General features: G+C 35.1%; 4 protein-coding genes across 7 annotated transcripts; 3 read left to right on the forward strand and 1 right to left on the reverse strand.

Moving 5' to 3' along the window:
* LOC139984464 (uncharacterized) lies at window positions 1-22,863 on the forward strand. The gene is made up of 11 exons (XM_071998382.1): window positions 1-150; window positions 16,760-17,240; window positions 17,778-17,883; window positions 18,429-18,646; window positions 19,161-19,295; window positions 19,863-20,039; window positions 20,383-20,510; window positions 20,744-20,846; window positions 21,186-21,263; window positions 21,597-21,769; window positions 22,803-22,863. Exons 2-11 carry the CDS (start codon window positions 16,773-16,775, stop codon window positions 22,861-22,863), a joined length of 1,647 nt encoding a protein of 548 aa, XP_071854483.1. The 5' UTR covers window positions 1-150; window positions 16,760-16,772.
* Window positions 2,320-7,617, reverse strand: LOC139985230 (uncharacterized). The gene is made up of 2 exons (XM_071999490.1): window positions 7,478-7,617; window positions 2,320-6,260 (listed from the first exon to the last, which is right to left on the reverse strand). The coding sequence occupies exons 1-2, from the start codon at window positions 7,613-7,615 to the stop codon at window positions 3,681-3,683; spliced, it is 2,718 nt and encodes a 905-aa protein (XP_071855591.1). The 5' UTR covers window positions 7,616-7,617; the 3' UTR covers window positions 2,320-3,680.
* LOC139985231 (uncharacterized) lies at window positions 9,728-15,975 on the forward strand. 4 transcript variants are annotated; one of them, XM_071999492.1, is made up of 7 exons: window positions 9,728-9,867; window positions 10,774-11,514; window positions 11,893-11,963; window positions 12,774-12,839; window positions 13,735-13,800; window positions 14,455-14,712; window positions 15,225-15,975. In XM_071999492.1, the coding sequence occupies exons 2-6, from the start codon at window positions 10,815-10,817 to the stop codon at window positions 14,707-14,709; spliced, it is 1,158 nt and encodes a 385-aa protein (XP_071855593.1). In that variant the 5' UTR covers window positions 9,728-9,867; window positions 10,774-10,814; the 3' UTR covers window positions 14,710-14,712; window positions 15,225-15,975. The 4 variants fall into 4 exon arrangements, with proteins under 4 accessions (XP_071855593.1, XP_071855592.1, XP_071855594.1 ...); XM_071999491.1 differs by lacking the exon at window positions 9,728-9,867 and having other exon boundaries at window positions 9,933-11,514; XM_071999493.1 differs by lacking the exons at window positions 9,728-9,867; window positions 13,735-13,800 and having other exon boundaries at window positions 9,934-11,514.
* On the forward strand, window positions 21,750-27,574 carry LOC139985242 (uncharacterized). The gene is made up of 8 exons (XM_071999514.1): window positions 21,750-21,769; window positions 22,803-22,886; window positions 23,198-23,275; window positions 23,671-23,728; window positions 24,246-24,308; window positions 25,116-25,307; window positions 25,785-25,960; window positions 26,462-27,574. The coding sequence occupies exons 6-8, from the start codon at window positions 25,124-25,126 to the stop codon at window positions 26,813-26,815; spliced, it is 714 nt and encodes a 237-aa protein (XP_071855615.1). The 5' UTR covers window positions 21,750-21,769; window positions 22,803-22,886; window positions 23,198-23,275; window positions 23,671-23,728; window positions 24,246-24,308; window positions 25,116-25,123; the 3' UTR covers window positions 26,816-27,574.
* The last annotated feature ends 176 nt before the right edge of the window (window positions 27,575-27,750 follow it).

Consider the following 27,750-nt stretch of genomic DNA (forward strand, 5'->3'; position numbering starts at 1 on the left):
CCATCGCAACACAAAACTATTCGCTGTACATTGATGCATGCTTAGGCATAAAGTAAACAACCAACATCAAACAAGTTACATGAATTAGATATTCAGTCCAACCAGTAGGCCTACTCCATCAACGCTTTCGATCTGCGTCATTTTTCTATAGTAAGTGCAATCGTGTCGTGAAATTGATAGGCGTATGTTACTTGTTAGAGATAACTGATACTACTACTGCTAGTACTAGCCTAACGTAAGGCCTTACAGAGGCCTAACTACTCGTACTCGTAGGCTAACTACTCTTAGTCTTACTCGCACGAAAGACCTAACGGAGATTAGGACAGTAGTCGAAGTATTACTATGGTTATTGTTCGGTAAGTAAGTGTAACTTGTTAGGCTATATGCCTATTTCTTAGTAGGGTTATTTTCACAGGCCATACTGCAAAAAAAAAAAATGGTTAGGTGCCTTTGTAGGTGCTGTGTTTGGACATAGGCCTAGGCCTAACTGCATTGGCCATAGGCCTAACATGACGGTGCCTGTACATTGCCGCTCATATTTGTTGGGCATAAGTGTCTGACTCTCTGAAGACATTTGTGGAAAATACCAGTGAGAATCTACCCAAAATTTGAACTGGGGAAACATGACATGTCTAGGCCTTATCATGTAGGTCAAGGGTGTATAGGTTCAGCAGGCTGCTCTGACGACATTGCTAATCATTACAGTTTCATTCATTCATTTACAAAAAATAGAACTGAAGCTTAATCAAGACTTTATCATCATTCCTTTGACCTTAATTTATGTCATATAATACAGTCTAAGCAAATTCTGTTCTGTTCATTACACATAAAGCATGTTATGTTGTCCAGGTTGGACATTCTTTTGGTCAAGACTTTGTCATGAGGTTGAATCCAGGTTGGACATTCTTTTGGTCAAGACTTTGTCATGAGGTTGAATCCAAAGCTTGATTTTGGAGTGTGGGTTCGAATCCCACCAAAGTCCCCAGATGAATGACCTTTCTTGTGTAACATGTAGCATTTTTGTAATTGAACATGCTTTTTGGAATAATTGGTGAAGATTTTACAGAAATTAGTGAATTACAGTATATACCCAAAACTACACAGAATTAATTTGATGCAGTTGTGATACTGGTCAATATTTGGACAACCAATGTAACAGTGATGAAATAAAAAGACCCTCTATGAGATATGCACAACTGCATTCTCACCCACCTTTACCAAAGTGTACCATAAATCTACTGTGGTAAGTGTAGTTTTGCATATTTCCCAATTGGCCTGCCTTACTAAGTTCCCTATAGGTCTATAATAAAGCTCTGTGCATAGAGACAGAGCTCCTCTTAAAGAATTCTTATAAACAGGATGTGGTAAGTAAGTTTGCCTAGCAAGATCTTCTTCAGAGGCTATATGACAAGTACTTTAACAGCAGGGACAAATACACACACAGAAATACAGACAGGTTAATGAGCATGGTGACCACAAATAGATATGTAAGAGGATTACTACACAAGGGATGGAGAGAAGAATGAACGAAACCAACCCAGGAAAAGGAGAGGTGAAAGATAAACAGTAGAGGGACAAAGAGAGGATTAAGGGAAGAGGGTAGGGAATAAAATAGAGAGTAGGGAATAAACAGGATGTGAGTCATCATGACAGGTTCCTCGTGCTACAAAGCTGTACCCCTTAGAGTATGGTGTCTTTGAGCCAGGTAAAGTAATCCAGAGTTAATGTTTGTCTTTGATTGGCTACGTCTCAGGCACTGCATACATCTGTCCTTTTCTCAATGTTTCTAAGAAGATCAGTATTAGTGAGTTGGTTGGGGAACATCTGCTCCAATTTCCCTTTGTTCCATCACTTCATCATTTGTGCTACTTTGGAGAAGTCATCAATCTAATGAGAAAAGTTCAAGAAGTTTAGTGTAAAGTATTATTTAAATTTGGTCAATTAATTAAATTGGCATTATTTATTTCATAGTCTTATTTACCCCTACTGCAAAATAAGGGTTGGCATTTGCTATACTTCATTGTACTGTGTATTGTGTAGGATAAGGCTGTGGTACAGTGCCTTAAAGTGATATATTTGCTAATAAAGAATGTTGAGGCCAATTACTCATCAGAGTGCCTCCATTCATTCAATTGTTCTTTAATTTTTAACATGATTATTGTAAAAATAGTTTAGTTTCTGGATATATATTGGAGGCCTATAGTTGACTTAACCATGATAAGTTGATGGCTGACTCATGACGTGGCTTTATCAGTACTGCAGCTTTATAGTTCAATAGAAAGGTTAAAAAGTCAGTAATTGCCATTTATGTGTACCCTTACCCAACACGAATAACTATTAAGTATTCGCTAAGTATTCGCTAAGTATTCGAATAGCTAAATAGTTGGTATTTCAAAAATTTAAGTATTCAGACTTTAGAATACCTAATCGAACACTTAAAATAACTATTCCAATAGGTATTCGAATACTTCTTTCAATTGAATGCTTAATCGAATATTAAATATAGCTATACAAATAAGTATTCCAATACCTATTTCACTGAATACTTAAGGAATGCCTATTTGAATACTTATTTCCTTTGAACATATTTTTTGAATACTAAAGAAACTATTGAACATCTATTCGAATACTAAGACGAATACTTATTCAAAAATGCACATGTTCTAATATACAGTATTCTCAACTGTAATGTTGGACTCTAACTTTTTACATCCTGTTTTGCTGTACAAAGGTATAGGAGGAGACTGGACTTAGATTATTTTCAGAACAATTTGGACTTAGACAAATTTCAGTTGATTGTGGACTTAGACATTTTTCAGTTGATTGTGGACTTTCAGTTGATTGTGAACTTGGACAACTTTCAGTTGATTGTGGACTTAGAAAAATTTCTTGCTTGTGAAGATCAATGTATTTTTAGTTTATATAACAACTAATTCAATTTTAATTGCAATTACAGAGGGATGCATTCCATATGAAGGATGGAAGAGTATATTGATAAATATAATGTATATTGAATTAGAAAGTGGAAGAAGTTAACACATTTTCAAAAAGACAAACTTTCAACTGATATGTATGTTTTGTAAATATATTTTAGTAAAGTTCAAGTATTTCTGTTGAGAAATATCCAGTCAAATACACACATTTCAAGTCAAATTAAGACTTTAAACTTTTAAACCTACATGTACAGCAAAAGACATTGGTCTGTGAGAAGCGCTGGATTTAACTGATCACACACCAAATACACTGATAGTTACAAGATGTTGAATTATATTTAATTAATATTACAATATATACTACATTAACTGGACAGCTAACCAGCAATGGTAACAAAGATTGAGGTTAATGATATTCCATGACATCTAACCGCCTGGTATTGAAATCACCTCCTTTCAATCTACGACCAAACATATTTACGATATTTAACCAGTGGTGTAGCTAGACTATTTTCCAGGGGGGCGAAATTCTCAAAACTTCAGACTTTTCACTTGCGATTTTGACAAAATTTTACAAAAAAATTCCGGCAGGGGGGCGCGGATTCCCCCCGTTCCTGCGCCACTGTATTTAACTATTCACGTGCCTCTTTTGTCAAGGGGCCATTCCATTTGGAATATTCCTACTTTATGTGAAAAGGGTGTTTATTTGCATGTATTAATTGATAACTATAATGCACAAAATGACTTTCAATTCTTTTCAACTTTGTTTGGAAATTCACAAATAAACTTCTCATTATTAATTTCAACAAGAATACATGAGTACAGAATACTTTGAATATCGATTACCTCATATTTTTGAAACTCCATCTGTACTTTATGAATGTGATCATTGCTCTCCGAAACAAACAACAGAAAAGGGACAACTATACAAATAAACAGTGGGTTTTCCTTAGATCCAACTTTGCCAAAATACTTCACAGAACCAAACTTGTATGAATCTTTGTACTGGTACTTGATGACACTCTGATTTCTTCTGGTCAATTTTTTATATGGACTCCCATAAACAAATGAATTACTAGCCTTGAAAAATGTTCTAAGCCAAATTTCAATGTTATTTGAGAAAATGTTAAGAACTTGTTTTACTGCAGAAAATTCACTGGCAGATAAGCATATTTCTTTAAAACCATCAATTCTGTAAATTCCTGGAAATACAGTTTGCCATGACTTTGAAAAAGAAACTGAAGTTTTAAGGTTATTTAAATATTCCAATGCTTCAAAATCATTTATACAAAACTTCTGACTCAATATTGGAACCAAATGTAAAAAATTAAATGACTGAACAATTTGTGTATCTACACCCTGAGTACCATGGATAAAGGAAACAATAAATCCGTTCATATCTTCAAAAAGAAAACAATTGTTTACATACAAAGGTCCATTGAAACGAACACAGTCAATTAAATGAACCAGCTGATGAACATTCATGGTCATATACCTTAGTGAGTACAAATCTTGAAAATTTTTAACAAATTCTAGCATACACATTTCTGCCAAAGCCAAGTCATCAACTGATACATTATCTTGAGATAACAAGTAAATTGATCTTACTAGCAAACAAAAATGAGTGAAATAATCACGAGTTAACACCTGTGACAAAATTGGTATTCCCCAATACAGGAGGAAATTACGAAACTCTGAAGCTTTCCAATAAGCTAGATCATTCAAAGATCGAGGCACTCTTGTTATATTGATTGTTGGTTTAATATAAGATAAAGACTCACTCACTTGAGACTTTGCACGATAGAAAGAAAATTTATTGTTACGATTCTCTACCCCAAACCAAAGCTTTAATAAAAGCTTCATTACACCTTCACAAACACAGTGCATGTAGTCGATGACCATGCCATCCGCAAAATGAAAGTATTTTAAATACAAAAACCAAAATGGTCCCTTACATCCATTGGTTACATATGCTTTGTCCTGGTTTTTGATCTTACTGACAGTTTCTTTGACATCTTTTAAAATTTGTTCCATGGTGCGTTTTGGACCAACAGGATCTTCAGTGTTGAAGAGGAAAACATGACAATTGCCTCCACTTTCTGTTCTATATGTTTCCCCAGGTTGCAAACAATGCCAACAACCATGTTTACCATTAAATTGAATACTATTTGTCACCAAAGACTTAGCTGGTAAGTCACATGTACATGACAGTAAGGCAGCCTTGCATAGAAATTCTTCTCCAGAAAAATCAGTTAATCTTACACCACTTTCCAACTTTCTCAAATCAAGGAAAAGAGGATTTAAAAAGCTCCACATAATAGGTTTCTTTGGAGAGATCCAAATTCCATACATTAACATGTTTTCTCTCGCCTTCCTTTCTGAAATGGGTAGTTCATTTACAATCATATATACAGGCCACATGGAAATTTTGGAGCTCTTAAAAATGGCAACACCATCAGTATTCATAGCGAAAGACAAGTTATTGGGATCATTTAAAAAGCCTGCTTGATACAAATCCTGATATAATTTGGAATCATACACATCACGAATACAGTTATGTGTTGTTGTTTTAAGGTGATGAAAACGATGATTTCGGACCTGCTGCGAAAATTCTTTTCGGTTGAACAGTACTTGCAACTGATGTAGTAAACTGATTTGCACAAAATAAGATACCGCACCTGATACTGTGACATCAATTTTGCAAAGTTCATTACTACACATCTTGGCACTTTTAGGGATGTGGTGGTAACAGTTGGAACAGTAGTAATGTACAACTGGTAGGAATGTATACTTGGCCAAGTACTTCTTGAGGCCATGATATGTTCCCATCAGACAATTCCTGTCTGGCAAAATTAGTTGCAATAAAACAAGAAAGTAATGAATGGTTTCTTGAGAGAGTTTAAAACGAATCATGAAGCATGTTAAAAGTAAAACAATGGTGCCAAGACGCCGTTTTGATCCCGGGTACAAAGGTGGGTCAACTTCTTTTTCACTGTGGCTAGAGCATTCTTCTACTTCATCTTCAGCTATCTGCATTATATCATTCCCTAAAACTGTAATGGGGTCATAGGTGTCTTCAGCTAGTTCTCCAAAATGGTTCTCTTTCGCATTGGCATGGAGTTCATTTATTAGATCATCGAGATCCTCGTCCTTCTGTGGGGAATAATCCTGAAAATTATCAGGTTGCACATCACGTTCTTCAGTCACCTCACCAACATCATCCATCGAGTGTATATTCCCTGAGGCAAAATTATCATCTGGAGACTCTATACTGCAACTTAAAACAGGATCAGCCAAGGAAGTCTTCATTTTACTGGGTGTTCTGATCTAATAAAACAGAAAGACAACAAAAAAACACAATAGACTACTATCTTACTAAAGCTTAAGCATATCATTTGATTCAATATTGCAGTTTAGGACATTCATAATTTATTGCAATGTTATAAACAATTGAGTAGGTAGGTACTAGGCCAAAAAATTATTTGATTTGCAAAATTCAGACAATATACCTTTTATATGCTTAACAATTTAGAAAACTAAAAACATTACATTTCTTTCCACCACAACAAAAGAGTTTTTGACCAAAAATCATCCATTATGGTGGGATTTTTGAGTGATCTCTGCAACAACAAACATTTTCACAGCTTAATTACCATATTTAAATTAAATTTGATGTTAATTTGTAGTTACTGTACTGTAACAGTACTATAAATAAAAAAATTAAAGTTTAGTCATTCCATGCAACTTGAAAATTTGATACAAAAACTAAAAATTTCCCAACTGTGAGAACTTTCCCTTAACTACAAAATTGCAAATTATGATAAATGGCCTATCAATTTTCTTAAATAAGCAGTTCTACATAACCAATAAGGCTAATAACATGCTCCTTTTTCAGGAACATACATGTAGTGTGTTGTTAAGTTGAAATTATGTTTAACATTCTTGAGTTTCAGAAAAGAAATTTCATACCCTGGTTTTGTACCCTCTACGATTCTTACCCAGACTCTTAAATCTATGTACCTAAAACCAACCCTCAACCTAAACAAAATCTTGGGCCTAACACCAACCCAAATTTATTAAAAAATACTTTAAAATTAATGTTAGATAATTGGAATATTAGATACTAGGCTACGAAACGTCCAAATTGTGAGGGTTCAAAATGTCCAACAACCGGACAGGTGCATTTATAGTGGAAAGTTTATTTTCTCCATGACAAGAATATTGTAAGACCGTGATGATTCATACCCAAATTCTGAAATTAATTACCCTAAAAGTAAAACCAAGCCTAAACTTAACCTTAACCTACGCCTAACCAAAATTTACGAAAAAAATATTTCAAAATATTGTGATTATGAAACGCTAGCACCCTGTACTTCCCTTTTGCTTAGTATGGGATGACATAACTTCCCGACCAGGAGAATTACCCCTCCAGCTGGAGAAATGTGCCCCAATTGTATTTTAACTGATAACAAAACCAGAAACAATAAAACCAAATTCACAATTTGATTAAGAGTATACATATAATTTTTTAAATAAACACTAACCTCTTGTTGTTCACATTCCAAACGAGACACATCCTGAGTGATTTGTGCAGTCCACTTTCTATAAGGTCCTCTGCGACGCTTTGATACTGAGTCTCCTTTGCTAGAAACGGGGCCTATACCTACACCATTATTAGACATGATTGTTAATGTTATTGTTCAGGCGTAGGCTCTGTGTTAAAGTCTAGCATGTAACTTGTTAGGCTAGCCAACTGCAGTGTGACGCGGACAGTGACACTGATGATGATATTTGCAGGTCTTTCAAATTATTTTGAAATAAAACTGCAGGGCTAATTTACTTTCAAAGTTTCCCGATCAATGCGAGCCTAACTTATTGACTGCCCAAAAATTCTAAGGATTTCAAACAGATGAGCAACAGAACTTATACCGGTCGCGTCAGGCTGGATCAAGATCGTGGTACGTGGCGTCGGTTAATCACTGAGCATGTAGGGTAGACGAAACTCAACTTACTACTACTACTAATTAAGAGGATTCGATCATGACAAAAATTGTTAATATTAAACGGCAAATTTTGAGTTTCTAATGTCATCCACTATCATAATAAAAATATAGTCCTATTTCTAAGGATTATATAAAAATAAATAATAACGGAAGATTTTATGTTCAAATTAACAAATAAATAGTATTACTTATAATACGCTTTCTGGCCAAGGTGAAGTGCGCCGGCGCGGCGTGGGTAATATACCGCGGAAGATTTGAAAGACTGACGGACTGAAGCGTTTCTAAAATCTCACCGATCATATTCATAGACCTACTGTTTTAGTATTCAGTGCTTAATATTCCATTTTCAATAAATTTTTATTCCTCGTGAATGTTATTCAACTTTTATTAGCAGATTGAGCTTTCAGAAATAAAAGTTTCAGTTTTGAGTCGGACTAAATTTATTCCAGTCCTTGCAGCCTAACATGTGGTAGACTGAACATTATTAACATTAGGCTGGAACTTGGAAGAGAATATAATTTTATCCAACGGCGATAGGCCTAGGCCAAAATATCCAATAATGAATGTTCAGAATTTGCTGCAGTTATCAAAGAATATGGAAAATATTGTTGACCCATCGAAGAAGACCAAGCCTCAAAAATGTGTTGTTTATTGGATTAATGATCAACAAGTTAGTACAGAGCCTTTAAGTTCGGTGATGGACAAAGAAAATGCAATGGAAAATGCAGTCTGCTTGATAAAGTGGAGAGGAAAGGGGCCGTATTCTGGAAAAATCATCAAAATAAGTGGTATGTTGACCTTTTTTTCTGTTTCATTTCTATGTGTAATCATTTGAAACTTTCTGACAGTGGCACAATAACCAATTTCAACTTCTAATTTTCTCCTGTCTTGTGCAACGATAAACACTAAACAGCATAGGCCCTAGGCCTAGGCTATTTGCAGTTAATCAAATAAATATTCAAATTAAAATAAGACAAGGTTACATGAGTAGATTATTTCTAGTTGAGGCCTAAACTTATAGGGTTACTACAGTTTAGCTTATTCTTATGGGTGCATGGGGCAATGCCTATATGTTCGGTAATTACTTGAACATTCAGAAGGCTACTTGGATTTTCCTAGTTTTACCTAGGCCTAGTCGTACTTCACGTGCGAGTCTGACGTTTCTCTTACCGTGCTACAGAGATTTTAATTACCATTGAAATAGCGTTATCAATCTTTTTTTTTTTTTTGCAATGAATCATGTGGGCAGTTTCTGTAACTTTTTAGGCCCATGTATTATTTTAGCACCTTAAATTAAGCTGAACAAACATAGGTTAAAATTTTGTGTACAAAATCTAATTGCCATCAAATTTTCTGTTAATATCTTTTTTTACAAATGGGTAAATTTCCCCTGAAATCTACCTACTTGTTGAGCATCGTCTGAACATAGGTGGCTTAATTTGAACACACATGTGCACAGTAAATTGGATGTGTTTTGAATCTGACAGAACGATTGTAAACAAGGCAGTGTGCTTTTTCAGATGTGTTGGAAGATTTGCAGATTGTAAAGACCTTTGCATGTCTTTCTCAAAATCACAATAACTGAAGCTTTAAAGCTATGAATGAGTCATGAGTGCATGCATGGTGTTGAACATTTTTTATCACCTGATAATTTTCTGGGCATTTATACCAGTTTTTATTTTCATACTTTTGTCTTCAAAGATGACAAAGATATTCTGAGGGTTGCACAGGAGAGGTTGGAACAAGAGTTAAGTGAAGCTCTTCCATCTGCTGATGTACCTGCTCCAAGCGGTGATATAGATGTTTCTTCCAAAGGTCGAAAAAGAAGGAAAAGCCAGAAGCTGGTCGCATCATCAGATAATTCTGATGCAGAACAGCCTGTAAAACTGTAAAAAGAGTTACAGACAAACCTGTAAAGATCGCCAAGAGAGGTAGGTTTTATTGGCTTTTTTTCCCCACAAATCTTCACTCAAGTTTTATTTTTAATGTAAATGTGCACTGTCAATAATTGGATAACTAGTTCGGGAAGTTAGTCTCTTTTGTGTAGTTTACTTCCTTGGCAGTCTGGACCAGAAATTCTAGGCCAATTTTAATTTTTTTTTTGCAAAATAAATATTCTCTATACCAATTTACAATAAACCAAATGTTGCAATTCAAGGAAAATAAGAAAGGATGACCTAATAAATAACCAAATCTCTAAAAACACCTTCATCCCTCACTCTGACTTTTATATGTCTCAAGTGCATGTTGATTATCCTTGGGGAGGGTATTGCCATATGTATGACATTAAGTCTAAAGGGAGGTTTATAGTCACATATTTGACAACATGCATGTACAGTAATGCTGATGTTTTGTTTTAAGTGTATTTTGTAACACCAAAAAAAAAAGTTATGGAAACCACATTGCAGTTGTTCTTTAATCATAATCATTTGAATGCTTAAGTATGTGACTAGAAGAATTTCAAGGTCTGCCTGGAGAATGAGTCATCAGGTACAGTGTTTAAGCCAGCTTATTTTTGTGCAAAAATGTCGCACAATGCTGACCAAATAACACATTAAAAAAAATTGAAAAATAAGGAATTTGTGCACAGTAAGCTTACAGATTGCTAACACAAAATGTGTTGCACCTTCAATAATTATAGCATTGAAAATCAATAAAAAAAACCTTTACTGTAAGGAAAATGTGTCATACGCTTTTGAACCTAGCTAAAACACTGATAAGGTATGTCGCAACATCCATAGAAGGTCATTCTTTATGATGGGGAAAACAAATTTTGTGATAATGCAGTGTCGTGACTGATCCTAAGTAGTGAAACATGTATTTATCCTTTCTTACAGCACCCTCTGCATCTACACAGAAGGTAACTGATTCGATAAACATGTTGGCTGGATTCAGTTCAGTTTTAATGGAAGAACCAATGACGTCCTTGCCTGCCAGTACGACTTTGCCTGCCGGTACTTCCCTGCCAGCTTGTACATCCTTGCCTGCCAGTACATCCTTGCCTGCCAGTACGACTTTGCCTGCCGGTACTTCCCTGCCAGCTTGTACATCCTTGCCTGCCAGTACGACTTTGCCAGCTTGTACATCCTTGCCTGCCAGTACGTCTTTGCCAGCTTGTACATCTTTGCCAGCCAGTACATCTTTGCCTGCTTCTTTGCCAATTCCCGCCAGTGTGTCATTGCCTACCAGAATGACTTCACCAGCCAGAACATTTTTACCTGCCATAACGTCTTCGCCAACCTATACCCATCTGCCAACACAACACACAGCCACATATGCATCTTTAACCCCTGCCAGGGCATCTTCTCCAGCTTCCTATGCAACTCAGCCTATCACTGCCTCTTCATTCAATATGCGACAGCAAACCAGAGTTAATCATCAACCCACCACCAAACAGCCACATTGGTCGATTTTTGAAAGCCAAATGACACTCGATGACGATGATGTCATCCATGACTTTGTCATGGAGAACAGCAACGTAGAACTGCAAACTAGAGTAGAAGTTCTTGAAAGAGAAAACGCAGCCCTTTTGGAAGAAAATGCTGCATTGCGTGCTGCAAAGGGCTCTTCTAAACCAGGTATTTTAATCATTTAATAGTTTTTATGTTGTTTGTAAATGGTTAATCTGAAACAGTAGTGTGAAACCACTACCACTAACCCAACAAATGATTCCCTCTGAAAAAACAATAGATAAACTTGCTTCAATTCTTTGCTATTTTATCACTTCAAGCTAAAAGGGAATATTGTTAAAGCGAGTTATTTCACATGGAATTAACCTTGTGCCCAACAGGCCAATTGGAGAAAACTGCTGTTAGCGGGGCCTGTGTGGTGCAAGAAACGTACATTTCACAAAAAGGCACCATAATATACCAAATTGGTTGAAACAACAGTGCATCATGCTAATTACTGTATCTTTATTGCTCTTGTTAATTTACTGTACATCTTTTTCTCAACAGATGCAGAGGTTTTATTTCACCTACGCAAACTTAGTGAACTGTTGGAACCATCCAGAAAATCAAACACTCTGGTGAGTATATATATATCCCTTACCTTCTCTGCAATACATCTAACTTTTGGTTCCAATTGTTCCTTCAGCAGGGAACTCTTGTTTTATGTAGGCCACATGAATCAGAGTCCCATTACAACATGCTCAAGGACAACAGAGAAATATGTATAAAGATGTATTTTCTAAAATCCAACCCTGAGGGTATTCAAGGTATAATGGTTATTCAATTGTGCAGGATTGAAAACCAATAATGGTGTCTTACTTAAATATTTGCTTTCTGTAGAAGTCAGTTTTAACCAGTTTTGATTTGTCACTTTCATCCTCAATTTAGCTCATGTTGTGGCTACTTGTTCACAAATCTTTAAGCACTGAATTGAATGAAGGATGCTTGTGTCAACATTACCTAAGTTGCTTTGAAATCTTATAAAACAATGGAAGTAACTAGTGCTGTGAACAAAAAGTAATTTACCAAACACCTACTTGCAAATAAAATGTGAGTGGTTAGCAATTAATCTTGTCATTTTCTCTGTGGAACTAATCATGTTCCACAGAGAAAATGACAAAAGTGTTTATAGAACTCATATGCTCCTTTGTTCATGAAAAATTTGCTCAATTTTTGTAGGCCCACAAGAAACAAAGTTTAAATGATAAGAAAGAAAAACTAAAAAAAAGTGTTATATAAAATTATCAACAAAAGCCTGATTTAAGTGACAAGCGAGCAGTTGTCACAGTATTAGAAGTATCAAATTTTCGTCAAAATTCTGCTAACTTGATCTTATATTGCATAATGTTAACTTATGTCATTTAGTATTTCATTATTATTTCTGGCAGAACCAAAGTCAAGAGCTTTCTGAAGTTTCCGGGGACACAAGCCTAGGAGAAGGGTCAGTGCATAAGGTAAGATAACAGTCTTCATAAGTATTGGTTCTTTTAGTGAAAATGGCTAAAAAAAATCATTCTGCTAGAAAATTAATGCCATCTTCCTCAAAACTCAAAATTGATCACTCCTGCAGTACCTCAATCCCATTTCCCTACCCCTTCAGTCTCCTATCTAAATGATTTAGTTTATCAAATAGCTTGTTCAGCGTGTTGCTTCAATTTAATATATTGTTGGAGCAAGCCAAAAGATTGCCTTGTCTGTCCATTTAGAAACCTACATTTCAGCTGAATTTTTGCAAGTTAAAAAATACTTCAGGACAACTTGGGGTCGTCAGGTAGCCTAGTGATTAAGGCCGCAGACTGCACCATTGTGTTTCACATGTGCATGGGTGTGAGACTGACCTGACGTTGTAGGTTTTATCCGGGTACTTTCATCCTCAAGTTAGCACATGTTGTGGCTACTTGTTCACAAATCTTTAAGCACTGAATTGAATGTAGGATGCTTGTGTCAACATTACCTAAGTTGCTTTGAAATCTTATAAAACAATGAAAGGAACTAGTGCTGTGAATGAAAAGTAATTTACTAAACACCTACTTGCAAATAAAATGTGAGTGGTTAGCAATTAATCATGCATGATTAGTTCCACAAAGAAAATGACAAAAGTGTTTATAGAACTCATATACACTTTTGTTCATGAAAAATTTGCTCAATTGTTGTAAGCCCACAAGAAACAAAATTTGCATGATAAGAAAGAAAAAGTAAAAAAAAAGTGTTAAATCAGGCTTAGTGAAAAGCGAGCAGTTGTCACAGTATTAGAAGTAACAAAACTTTCCGTCAAAATTCTGCTAACTTGATCTAATATTGCATAATGTTAACTTATGTCATTTAGTATTTCATTATTATTTCTGGCAGAACCAAAGTCAAGAGCTTTCTGAAGTTTCCAGGGACACAAGCCTAGGAGAAGGTTCAGTGCATAAGGTAAGATAAAAGTCTTCATATGTATTGGTTCTTTTAGTGACAATGGCTAAATTCTTTTTCATTCTGCTAGAAAATTGATACCATCTTCCTCAAAACTTAAGATTGATCACTCCTGCAGTACCTCAATCCCATTCCCTACCCCTTCAGTTTTCCTTTCTAAATGATTTGTTTATCAAATAGCTTGTTCCGCGTGTTGCTTCAATTTAATATTTGAAATTTAATATTATATGTTTCACATGTGCTTGGGTGTGAGACTGACCTGACGTTGTAGGTTTTCTCAGGGTACTTCGGTTTCTTCCCACTTCATTTGTCTCATTTATGTTTATCATATCATGCCATTGTATACAGATTCTTCTCATCTATATATTACCATAGCTGTTAAATAAAGGGATGTGGAACTACACCAACCAACCATCAGGACAACATGATTTTAATTAAAGAGTTGAAATGTTAAGTGGTCAACTAGACATGTGGGTGATTTCTTTCACCCTACATGCAATCTCTTCCATAAAATCTCAAAATTTCATACTCAAGTCCTTTTCTTCCTAATTTAACTTTGCACTCTTAATTTCATTTTTATGTTATTCTTTGACTACAGGGCCTTGAAATTGTAACAAACTGAAAATAAATGTAGATTTTTTTTTTTTTTTCCAGCAACTTCTCATCAGGGATCCCAATGACACTGATCGCTTCTCCCATATCACTGTCGAGCCCACCAAGCTATACTCCATTCAGCTGAAGGCTCTAAAGAAAGATCCACAGGAGGCACCATTGTTTTTGCTGAATGGAGTCATAGATCTTATATTTCCAATAGATGTTTTGGCTGCATCGTCTGGACTTGGACTGCGGAAAGATGGAAATCTGGGGGGAACAGAAAACCTTTGGCAGGAGATAAAGTTGCTGCATTGAGAGGTATTTAATATGCTGTAATAAATAAGTGATAACTTAGGATCTAAAAACTTTTCCCACAAAATTTGGTTCCAGTGTAGCGTGTGTTACTAGCACAAGAATGACACATGGTACCCTGATAGTCCTATTTTTAAATATGGAGGCGGTTTCATGCATCTTATTTGGCTCTTATTTTGCAAAACATTTAAGTGGTGGGCATGCAGAGTTAAATGTGATTACATTTCTGTTTTTCATATGTGGTTATATGCAAAAAGCATCATTTTTATAATTATTATAGGGGGCGGGGGAGGGCTAGTAAGGTTATATATAAACTTTGTGACATGTTGTAAGACATGTGTAAACATACTTGCTTGCAAAAAAGTGGGGACTAAAGCCACCTATCCCTCTCCCGCGTCGCGACGTCCCTGTATTATGCACTGAAACTATAACCTTTTTTGTTCTGGTGGGTGGTTATTGTGCCAATGTATATTTGTGCTGTATCATTATTAATTATTTCTATTTATGTTTTTTTTCAGAGTACATTCACAGTATGTGTGGCAGAAATCAGTGGCCAGAACCACTGCCACAAGAAATTAACAAACGATTTGCGTACAAGTGCACAAATGCTCGAAGAGATATGAAATTGAAGAAGCTGTAGTTTCATTTTTGTTTTGTTTTGTAATTTTATACTTGTTGAATAAAAAGGAGGCTTCAGAATTCTGGTTATTCTCATTATTTGTTTGGTGAGTTTTAATCAAGGAGCTAGGACAACAAGCTGGCCAAATCCTAACTCTCCTTGGAACTGATTAGCATACAAGTATTCAGTAAGTATTCGAGTAAGTATTCAGAAACCTGTTAAGCCTTCATAACATAACTAATTAGCATACAAGTATTCGAATACTAGCGAATAAGTATTCGAATAACTATAAGTATTCGTCAGAGCCGAATTATTTAAATGAGCGAATACTTATATGTAAATGAGCTAAGTAGTCAGATAGCTATTCCAATAGCTATTCGAATAGCTATTCGAATAGCTATTCCAATACTATTCCAATAGCTATTCGAATACCTATTCGAATATCTATTCGAATATCTATTCGAATACCTAATAGGTATTCGAATACTTAACTCATTAACATAATTCGGCTCTGACGAAGGCTTATAGTTATTCGTATTAGTATTCGAATACTTATTTTGTACTGTGTGTTATATGGTACATTCTCTGAATACTAAGGAAATCTTCGAATACTTATCGAATACTTATCGAATATATTCGTGTTAGGTAAGGGTACATATGTGCCTATGCATTCAAAGTGTGTTGTTAAGTGTGTGGGAGATCTAAAAGTTTTAAAAGGGAGTGAATACATTTAAGGTAAGGTTAACAGTATTGTAGACCTTAGAGTACTTTACTATGTTCATTATTTCTGTATATAGTTCTATGTTTAATAGATATAGACTGGTATTTGTTTCTGTGCAGGTTAAAGGGAAATCTAGCTACTGTACAATGTGGCTTTTCTTGTTGTTTATTACAATAGTGTCACCATATATGGCATAAATACAAGAATTCCACTTTATGGCCTCAACTGACCTTAAATGCCCTATGACAACAGCCTTAAACAAAAGCAGCATCTACCAAACTACCCAAATGTTTTTGTTGTATGCAAATTGATATGCCATACTAGCTGCATATGTATTTACTGCATAGGACATGCATGATTAAGTCAATTAATTTTACTTTTGAAAGTGGGTTCTGCTCTCTAAACTTAAATTTATGCTAAATATTAGTAAGGAAGTTTAAGTCACTCTAAGATCTTATAAATATCGCATTTTGAGTAGTTGTGTAAGATGGTAACAAATACAGGTTTCGTGAGTATTCATCAATATTCCAAAAGAAGTCTATTTTAAACATGTATGTGTGGTGGGGAAAAATACAGGTGATAGCTGGTTGCACGCACCTCGTCACTCTTTCTCCAATTCCAAAATCAAGCTCCCCCCCCCTCCTCCCTTCCCTTAACTCGGGAAACTTCATATTGATCTAAATTATTCATGTTTTTTCATCTTCCTTCAAAAGTTTTCCTGAAAATATGCCTCCAAAGAAGAAAATCAAGCGCAAAAGACTTGTTTTTACTAGAAAACACATCAACAAAGACCTGTCTGTTACAAGGATTCCAGTCAAGTTTGTCCCGGTCAATATACCACATGTTTCGACTGAAAATGTATGTGACAGAACAGCACCATCGACCAGTCGAACTCCATCTATGGATCATGTGGCTGCTGAGGTGAGGATAGAGAAAAGTCCATCAGCTGCAGAGACTGAACCAACCAAGAAAGAGGAAGAGGTCAGAGCATGGCAAAATATTAGAAGAAATGTACAAACTGCCTACATTGAATCATCTGTACCCTCTTGTACCTGTTGCCAGGTTTGTTCTCAATCCTCCCCTGAAGTATTGGTCATCTGCTTTGACTGCGACACTCGACCAGTGATGTGCCCTGGATGTGCAGTGGAAAAGCATGCACTGAATACAAAGTTTCACAACTTAGTGCAGTACAAGGTATACTACTATATTTGCCTTACTTCAGAATCTGTACCATATGTATATAGGTTATATGGGGCTGTGGGTAAGGGGTTCAGGAACTATGATAGGATTGGTGGGCCATTAGATGTATACGATGTACTGATGCATATCAGTTTTGATGTTTATTCCCTGTCAAAGCAAAGGAAGCATATGTGATGGTAATGCTATATGTGTTTGTCTATGTTATGCATTGGATTGTAGACATGATAAACCAAGAAGTACTTTGTTTATGAACTTCAAATGTAAATTAAAGGCCAGCAGAGGTCTGTAAAGTAAAGGTGAATAGTCAACAGAGGTCAAGATCTGAAAACATTCAAGTTTGGACTTACTACTTTGAATTGTGGACTGAAATTTACTGAACATGACAATCTTCTTTTAGGAGGGGGTTGATTCTTAACGAGAAGTTCTAAAATTAGTGTATGACTCACAAAAATGATCACCAACCGCTGTGCATATAATTTTATTTCTTTATTATTCATTTATTATTTTATTATTTTGATTATATTTGTTAAGGATGGTGTTCGCTCCACTTTCAACTTTAAGAAAGAGCTAAAGGCTACCCACCATGAAGACTGCGGTAACGTTTTCATGAGGTCAATGGACGTATTTGACCATAGAGGTACTGTAAAAACACCAATAGTTTGTTTTTCATTTGATATCAACTAATATTAGTTGCAAATTAATGTTTTGCAGGTGTGAACTCTGAGCATGATGAGTTTTCATATTTGATATGCTTGATGACAGGTACCACATCCCACTTAATGTAAATGGTAGATAGTTACATGCATTACTTGTTATGCAAATAACAAAAAAATTTACCAGAGTTTTAGTAAATGGGGTAATTTGAATGTCAGTTTGTGGTGTCTTTTGATGTCACATGAAATTTTCTGCAATGTAGTGTTGATGTTACCAACAAACCATGATTGTACCTTTCAGTCAGTATAAAAATGGTTCCTCAGAAGAGCTAAATTCCCGTTGGTTTTATCGTGTAACGTACACAAGTGGAAAAGTAGAAAAGAAATGAGGGAGAAGGCAGGTTAAACACAAATAAACCAGCTTGGTTAATGTGTACAATTAAATTTCATGGTTTCTCTTGAAGATTAACGTTTGTTTGCTCACCATTCTACATCCAAATACATTTCTTTATGTTTCTTGCTCTATAAGGGAGAGGTCACACATGTGATTTTATATTCTGTTCATGTGTACCGGAAGTTGAGAGTCTTGTACGATGTGGCTATTGGCCCTCCAGTGCAAAAGGACCAAGATGTGCTATTCGTATTGAACTGCTGGAATGGATGAGAGTCCTGTTACTAGAAACTCAATCCTCACTGCGAGCTATATGTCATTCCTTACAGTGGAAAAATTACATGTCAGATTCCGAGGTAGGTCGATGAGCTTTTTTGTGGAGCATAAATGTATTTCTATCATTGGCATAATACATGAAATGGATATGAAATAGAACTGGTTTGTTACATACAGTATGTCATGATTCAAAATGCCTGATCATTCAAAGTGATCCTGAAATATCTTATTTTGCTGATGCAGTAGTTGCTATTAAAGTTGTACAGATAACCATACAGATAGCATCGGTAAGTGGTTTTAACATTTTTTGGTTTTTAACATATTGTATCAACATTTAAAACATGATGAATATATGTCAGCTCTTCACACCAGGCATTATTTGTAAAGTCAATCAATTGTTTGCTTTTGTGAATTAAAAAATGTTTTCTTTTTCTAATGGGTCAACTGTTGTGCTTAGCTTTATTTATCCTTAAAATTTATTACAATTCTGACAGGCGTTCTGTATTTTGTGACTGAAATTTCATTTACTTGCTGGCCTTATATCTGTAGAGTGAGTTATGACCTTACATGGTACTGTATTGTTTGTTCTTTCAGACTGCATACTTGTATCGCACATTAACACACGAGACATTTGAAGAGTTTCGCTTCTTTCATTATAAAACTGAAAGGCTCCCTGAGGAAGAAGAAGGCTTGTATGATGATGGCTCAGCTTGTCCAGCTTGCCCAAAGGTAATTTTCACTGTGTGTTCATAACTAATTAATTGTTATTGGCAATAATGTTCATTTGGCTGCAGCAGTGATTTGAATATTGGCATGTGGCTAGTAACACTGTGGCATGAGTTATTTTAATGCCAAAGACAACTAGAATCATAACTTTGTCATAACCACAACTTTAAGTGTGTAAAGTAACAGACCAAAATGCACTGGGAAATGTTTGACAGATAGCTGGGTGCCCTAGATGTCACGCACTCTGGTAACCAAAACAAGCTGTGACTTACTTCTTTTTGTAGGCTAGTGTGTGAATGACCCTTGCAATGCATCCTCAATAACCAGAAGCAAATGATAAGAAAGGAAATGAAACAATCCATTGGGTAATGTTTGTTTTTCAAAGACATTTAATATTGAAAAGTAACCCATCACAATGTACATTGACCATACATGCAGTAATTTATGTTGAAAATGCACTCTACAGTTCACATTTAAAATGAAAGTAACATAAGCATTCCATCCTCATAGTACAACAAAGAGAAGACAGAACATGATTAATTGAAAGAACTGCCTTTTTTCATTCTGCAGAAAAATGATAACATATTTGTGTCACTTGATGCTAACTTTGGTCTGGTGAGGAAAAAAAATTCAGGAACAAGCTTAGAGCCACCCAAGCATGCTTCTAAATTTTTCATCAACCAGGAAGAAGTGGATGACTATGTCGACCAGTACAGTACACAGACATCTAGTAAGGAAGAACATCAAGTAAGTTCAACATATTACAGGCACATTGTACCAGCAACACTCATTTCAGACTTGCACAGTACATGGCTTCTTAACAAATACTGCAGACTGTTTGTGTGGTTTCTCCGCACATTTTTAAAGAACAATTGCTATTTATCATCATTAATGTTGCTATCAATAATCTAATCTAATTCCTAGATGTGATATTTAATAAAGCATCGGGAGAATTTTGACTGCTTAAAGTATCATATTAAAACAAGATAAAGAACAGTTCATATTTGCTTCGATATTGCGATATGAGACGCTTGTTCACGCAATTATTGGCATCATTTCAGGCTAATTAACATGTTTGTAAATTTAACAGGAGTGCAACAGTTTTCAAGCCACATCCGTTATCAGAACGAAGAATAAGACCGCAAACCTAGATGCCACTGGTGTAGCCTGTCGCCATGGTGTGCCCCGTCTTTTTCTGAGCATGCGCCACGGTGAAAGGTATGTCACATGGAATGAATCACATTTGACCCAAACAACATGAGTTAAGCATAAGCTCTTGCTTTGTTTGAAAGGCAGACAGGATATAATTTTCTGATTGATCTACATTGTTCAATCACCTCAACTTACACATCTCGTCCCTGAAATTCTCTCTAACTATAGATAAAAGCTCCCAACTCACTTTAGCAACATCATAGCATCACTTTTCAATATTTATTATTCATTGATTTCAGGTATGCATACCCTGCTCTTTTACTGAAGAAATTACTGACGGGTAGTACCTTGCATCATCATGTCATTTATGATATAGCATGCAAGTTTGACACACATATTAAGGTAAATAGTTTTGTTACTTATATTTCAAAGTTGAGATATGAAATTTCTTCATGTCATCAGAAAGGATTGAGATGTATTAGAGAAGCAGTTGATCATTTTGACTTATAGAAATGAACAATAACTGCAGAAATATATTCAGTTAACAACTGCTATCAGATAACTAAAATTTCTTTGCATCAATAGTATGTTGTCATATATTTTGTAACAAAAAATTACAAAAAGAAGCTAAGAAAACCAAAACAAGATCATAGCAATGAAGTTATTATTAAAGTCATTGCATAATTCACGGTCAACAAAACATATTCATGATAACATTTTCACTTATCTATTATCTTACAGAAAAACTTGCCACAACTTACAGGATATGACCTTGCACTTCCTGTTTTTCATGCATATGGGCATAAGGTGCAATGCCAGGTATAGAAACACATATTTTGCTGTCCTTTAGCTTTCACTAGAATTCTAACCTACTGTATTCATGCAAGGGGTTTGTGTGTGTATACAGAGAGTGTGTTCGTTTGTCATGACTGACACATTTCTTGATTGTTCCAAAATTCAGTGAAAGACTGTTGAAACTAAATTAAATGTGATTTCAATGTATTTGACAGTCTAAATGATTTAGACACAACAAATAGTCCAAAATGGTCAAAGTTGCTCATCAAACTATTTCTTGTTTTGCCCATTTTGGCATACCTTAGCATTTAGGGCACACTTATAGCCCCTGTAAAGGTAACCATCTGTCCTTTTCAGGTTGCATACAGCACAAGATGGAGGAAAGATTATGGGCTGACAGATGGAGAAGGCATGGAAAGGTTGTGGTCTTATTTAAGAAAATTTGCCCACATAACCAAAGAAATGACCCCTTCGAATCGCATCGACCTTCTCTCTGATGCACTTCGCCACGGGAAAGGTTTGCAACCAAGGTAAGCTTCATCCTATCCCATGAGTTTTCAAAACTGTAGCCAATTAAACCATCCCCAATGAAATACAGGTTGAAGTTCTTCAAATGTTCAATACAATCAAACAAATATTGATGTAATCGGAATTAGTGTGGTGAAGGCCTGAGATGGCACTTCCCAAAAGTTACCATCATGGCACTATGAGTTTGCATTTAGCTTCCCAAGAATAAGTCTGCTCTCAAAATGCCTTTAAGATCAGTCATCAATGGCACTCTTTAGGCCTTCTTACTTGCATCAACACATTGTTATTTGTGATGTTATATTTTAGTTATTGGAAATGTTGAGTAGAACAAAGAATAGGCAGTAAAATCACTTAGTGTGGGTAATGTTATTTGCATGTACCTGCCAAAAAGGGACCTACTTGGCCAAATGAGCTGCATGGGTGTGCCATGCATTGGTCTGTGTGTTCCTTGTTGTATTGAAAAGAGACAATGGCAGTTTGTATGCAAACAGTTTAAATGATGTTATTTATTCAGCTTATCGTTTAATCAGGTGAACAGAGTAATGATGAGACCAGATGAGAAGTGTTGTTATTTTATTTAGTGATTGCTACATGTTTTGTGGAGTTCACATATATCAGAGGGTTGAACAATTGTCAGTGCAGTTCTTATAATGCATTAATCAGGTGGAAGAACAGAAGAAAGCAGCAATGCCAACCTTGTTTGTTTTGGCACAACTCTGACACAACAGGTATTTCCAAATGTACCTTCAATCAAATTTGTCTGCTTCAAGAACCCTTATGTTTCACTCTATGTTTGTTTTCTTAAACTCATTCTTGAGTGCTTGTAACTTGTCGAATGGCCACAAGTATGCACTATGGGATTAAATGTGAATGTTTGCTTTCAATAGCATCTGCCTTCACTGTCAGATGAGTTTATTTAGGCATTATATGTCTCGACCAAAGTATAATCAGGAAGATAGGGCTAAACATTTGACTTTTGTTTCCAATTGTTTACTAGCGTTTGATTGATTTATTCTTTGTTTTTATTTTTATTAGCTGCCTCACTATGTTTGTGCCTCCAAAAATGCCGGGATGTCGCACAGAAATCAAACTCTGAAATTCAGGAGATTTGCAGAGAATGTGAGTGTTTTATTTTTTAATGTACTAGACTATGTAAGTCCACATTAAAGGAGAACATTCATAAGGGCTATATTCTCATTTTGATCATCATAAATGCTATTTTCTAAACCTGCAGGTGCCATAACAGCCTCTGTGGTTGTTCCTTTCAATTATTCCACTACAATTGCATATAAAAGCCTGCACCATAGGTATCTTAGGAATGGTTAAAGTGAATGCAAAACATTCACATATGCTCATTTGGTTACAATGGAATCCTATGGTAGGGTTATTTCTCTTGCATCATTTTGGGATTTTCTTTCTCTGTGCAATAGTTAAAACCACAGTCGATAACATCAAAAGGTGGAGAGAAGAAGATAAATGTGCCATTAGCAAGAAAAAATCATCAGGAAGTAAGTGTGTCCAATATCATAAGACTTTAGAAGCTCTAGAATTCACTAATGCTTCCCCCATCCCAAATGGTTGGTCCCATGACTACAACTTGCACTTGTATAACTTAGTGTTGAAGGTGCATGTGAATCCTTTTTATTGTATCTGCCCTCAGATGGGTAGTATTTGTGTTCTTTTTAGATCCTTGGTCTCCAAATTTTATCGGCAGTTTGTCAATGTCTTGTAAGATATTGAGTCTTTGGAATACCATTGAAGGAATAATCAATTTTCTATAAGAAATGCCACTATATTGTTTACTAGTTTTTACATATTCCATTTTATTTCACTTGTTTTATTTTCTTATTAGTTTTCACATTCCAGATTCTTAAACATGTGTGTGTTTTTATTTTTATTCAAGGACGTGCTTCATGGAAAGAGGTCTACGTTCAAAACCTGGACCAGTATCATCAACTATGGTGTGTTTTGCATATTACCAAAGAAAACCTTTCAAGGTTACCTTTCTCCCCAAGACTAAGTGTAACATAATGGCTGGAAGAAAAGCCATCAATGAAGATTACAATGTTGTGTATTCAGTGTATAAATTTAGGATTAAACTAGTGAACTTATGTTCTGTAATTGTCCTCAGATCCATTCATCTACTGCAGAAGATATATTATTATAAGATGGCTATTAACAGAACATGCCTGAATAGTAATACATGTTCATATCTTTTATGAGGCCTGTTCATTTCCCTTGTTGAATGTAAAAACACATTTAGAAGCCATGACCTAATGAAGTTGGAAGTTGAGAGTTCTGTCTATGGCATTTACTATTAACCAAATAATTCATGCTTCAAGTATGTCCATTTGTTTTCAGTAAGTCCTACTGAGATCATCATCAGGTTATGGAAACCTGTATGTATTTAAGCAACTATTCAAGGTTTACAGGAATGTCACTTTTATGACCTTTTTTTCTTTTCATTTACCTTTTCAGTTGTGAATTAGCCTTGTGTGAAGACCACGACCACATCAGGCTGCTTAATACACATATTCGGGAGTAAGTACACATTAAAGCAATTGTTTGCTGATATTTATAATGAAGGGAAGGTGTCCTTTTTCAAAAAGATGCACAGAATGTTACATTCTTGTCCACAGGTTTCCTCTCATTTCTATTGGTGTTTAAGTATCCATGGACACCCTACAAAATATATTTATGTTTGTGAGAATTTAGATATAGTTTTCCTTCTGATATAAGTGCAAACATTTACAGGTTAAAATTTATGAAATATGCTTTTGTTTCAGGGAAGATAATCTGTGAGTTTGATGTTAATATGGTAGTCACACTTTGATATACTTCAGACAAGAAGAAAGTGTTATTTCAGTCATAACTCTCAATGTAGTTTAGATTACACATGTTAGGTATGTGATTCATATAGTCGTACATATTTTTAGTTGTTACTGTGTGTAGCTTCAATTGCTTCACTCTTTAACTCAGCTGATAATGGTTTAATTGTCTGGCTGCTCAGATTTTGAACAATGTCTGTCTTCCTATAGCCAAAGTTAGTAACAAATAAAATTAACAATTAGCCTATATATTGTGTTCTAGCAATGAAGTAAGTGTTTGAACAATTGTTTTTTTGTTGTTACTATTTGGAAGCCTACATAAAAGAATAATTCAGCAAAGCTTGTTGTAATTTCCAAATTTACCCATTTCATTTATATATTATGTCTTAACTAAACTGATATATTGGAGTTAGGTCATTCTCTAAATTTGTGTTACTTTTCTATTTTCAAACCATATCAATAATATTACCTTATCCAATTCATAACCAACTTCTTTCTTTATATTGCTCAAATTTTGCAGAGTGCTAGATGCAATACAAAAATCTGAAGAAAAAAAACCACAACATCACAAGTCGCTGGTCCAGGGATTCTGTTGAATACTCCTCCATTTCAAGTGAGCTTTGTGAAGTTAAACGGAAAAATATCCTTGAGAAGATGAGGAGTCTGGTGGTTGAGTACAGCTACCTCAAAGAAATTTCCAAAAAGTACAGTGGTAAGCTGCATTGAAATACCTCTTATAGACTTCTTAATAGTTGTTTCTGAAAGGTGAAATGTAAATGTATCGCAGCAATACTGCTGGTTCTTCTCAATTTAAATTATTGTGGTTTTATATCATATATTTTTGTTTTTTGCTCATTTGTCTGATTAGAGTGGAACAACTGTTGAGTCCAGACGAGATTTAAAGAATTTTAATCCAGTTATTGATCAGTAATATATTTCAGGTTTTTTGGTTTGCTATCGCTGGGCTGTGCCTGCACAAGCAGCACACTGTTTTCATGTGTACATTCTTTATGTGTGAATATTTTATAGCAGTATTTGCAGACAAATAATCAATTTTTTTTCCTGGTATGTTTGTTGGACTTGCTACTTATGTGCATATTAACTGGTTTAGAGAGTTCCTTTATATCATTAAATAACTTTTTTATTAATGACTAACTGATCATTGTTGTTGTTTTTTTTGGCAATTTAGATGGACAAGCTATTGCACAGCGGGTAGGGAAGCAGATTAAAAAATCTTCTGGATCCATAAAGGGTCTCATCCAAACCTACAATGGAATTTTCAGACTTGACCAACCAATCACATTTGCACAAGTGGCTGACTTGTCCAATAATTTGTATCATGTTTTGGATGATGCACATTCAACGGTAATTATGATTGTATATGTTTGACAGTTGACTGACTGATCAGTTGTTTTTCTGAGTCATTGCACCTTTAAATGTACATATATCTATTTGCTCTGGTTGTTTCAGGGTAGACAGTCAACAACAATTTTGTTTGGTTCCTAACAACAGCAGACAAAGTGGGACTGACATCACTGACCATTACTGTTTTAAACTAGATGGAAACATGTGTCATACATAGATCATCCACATATAGAGCAAACAGGGATCATAGATTGTAATCCTGCTGGTGACTGCAAGCCTCTTTGCAGTTTAAAAGATGAAACTTTATACATGTATATTTAGTCATTTATTTGTAGAAAATATGTGCACAATTACAATGACTGCATCACTGGAACAGTCACATCATGTAGCCCATTCATTTGGGTACTGTATTTAGTATGTGTACAATGAATGCATTGTTAATACATACATATTGTTATTTAATTGTTCAATAAGGGAACATACTTATTTGTTAATTTACAGGACAAACAAAAAATTCCAATGAGTGTGAAGAGGAAGGCAGTGTGTGCCCTCAATATGCTAGACAGAGCAAATGAAGAGGAAAATATCACCACAAAGGACATGAAGAACACCATTGAGTTTTATGAAGTTCAGGCCTCAATACTTCATAACCTTATTTCAAATTTAGAGCTGCATCAACCCCGGTCACTGAAGGAAGAAGGCCTATTAGTTCATTACAGAGGAAAGAAGTCTTCTATTGATTCTTTATCTCCTATATTAAAAAGTCAATTTGCTATAGCTCGTAGAGGAAATGTTGATATTCCTGTAAATCAGTTAACCTTGAGTGAAGATGAAGAAGAAGAAGAACATGAGTAGTCCGATCTATTAGAATATTCATGTAGAGAAAATTAATACATAACAGAGACTTCAAAACATTTAATATATTTACCACTGTTTTAAAAATATTTTGGCTCTTGTGTATAATTTCTTTTACTATTATATTTACAATGCAAGGTCCATTAGTAAGATGTTATTACCAAATTGTTTCGTAATAAACATGTCACTGGCAAAGCAAACACAAAATCCCCAAATGCCATCAGATAGGATCTCTATTAATCCATCTTATAACAGTTCTTACTGCTTGCAATATGTTATTTCCATTTTCAAAATATGTTTTGGTAAGACAATATTTTTATGGTCAGTGCAAGGAAACATTTCATTAATCTTTTGTTATCAAGTTTATATTTAACAGATAACTACATGAAGGAAGTTGTTGTTGTATTGGTTACATCAGAACAGATGTTATGGTATGGAACCTATATTACTTCCAGGATACCCATTTATCTTCTCTGGAGAGGATTTTTGCATGTGTCAATGGGAAGTGTTTACCACTCTTGCATTCATGTTTGTTGAATATTTCAAAAAATTGTTTTAAATGGGATCTTTAATTAATGCTTCCGGAGTTATAACATTTTAAATTATCAGATGTTATTTTCTTGCCCATCCCAGTTTATTCTTCCAAATTTCTCACCTTCATGAGATTGATTCTTTGGAGCAACTATTTTTATGGATTTTGCATTTATTTAGTTTTAATTTCCTGGTCAGTAACTTCCACTTGTGAACATTTATTTTCCATTCGTCGAAGGAGGTGAAAATGCATTATAAACATGACTTCTATCATATTTTAAGCAGTGCCTCTAGCAGTAATAACTTGTATTTGTAACAAACCTTTTATAAAATTTAAGGACAAGTTCTACATTAGGGCAACACTACAGTGGTATGGTAGGTTTATGAGCCATATTTCATGCCTT

This window comes from Apostichopus japonicus, chromosome 17 (genome assembly GCF_037975245.1).
Source record: "Apostichopus japonicus isolate 1M-3 chromosome 17, ASM3797524v1, whole genome shotgun sequence".
Taxonomy (NCBI): Eukaryota; Metazoa; Echinodermata; class Holothuroidea; order Aspidochirotida; family Stichopodidae; genus Apostichopus; species Apostichopus japonicus.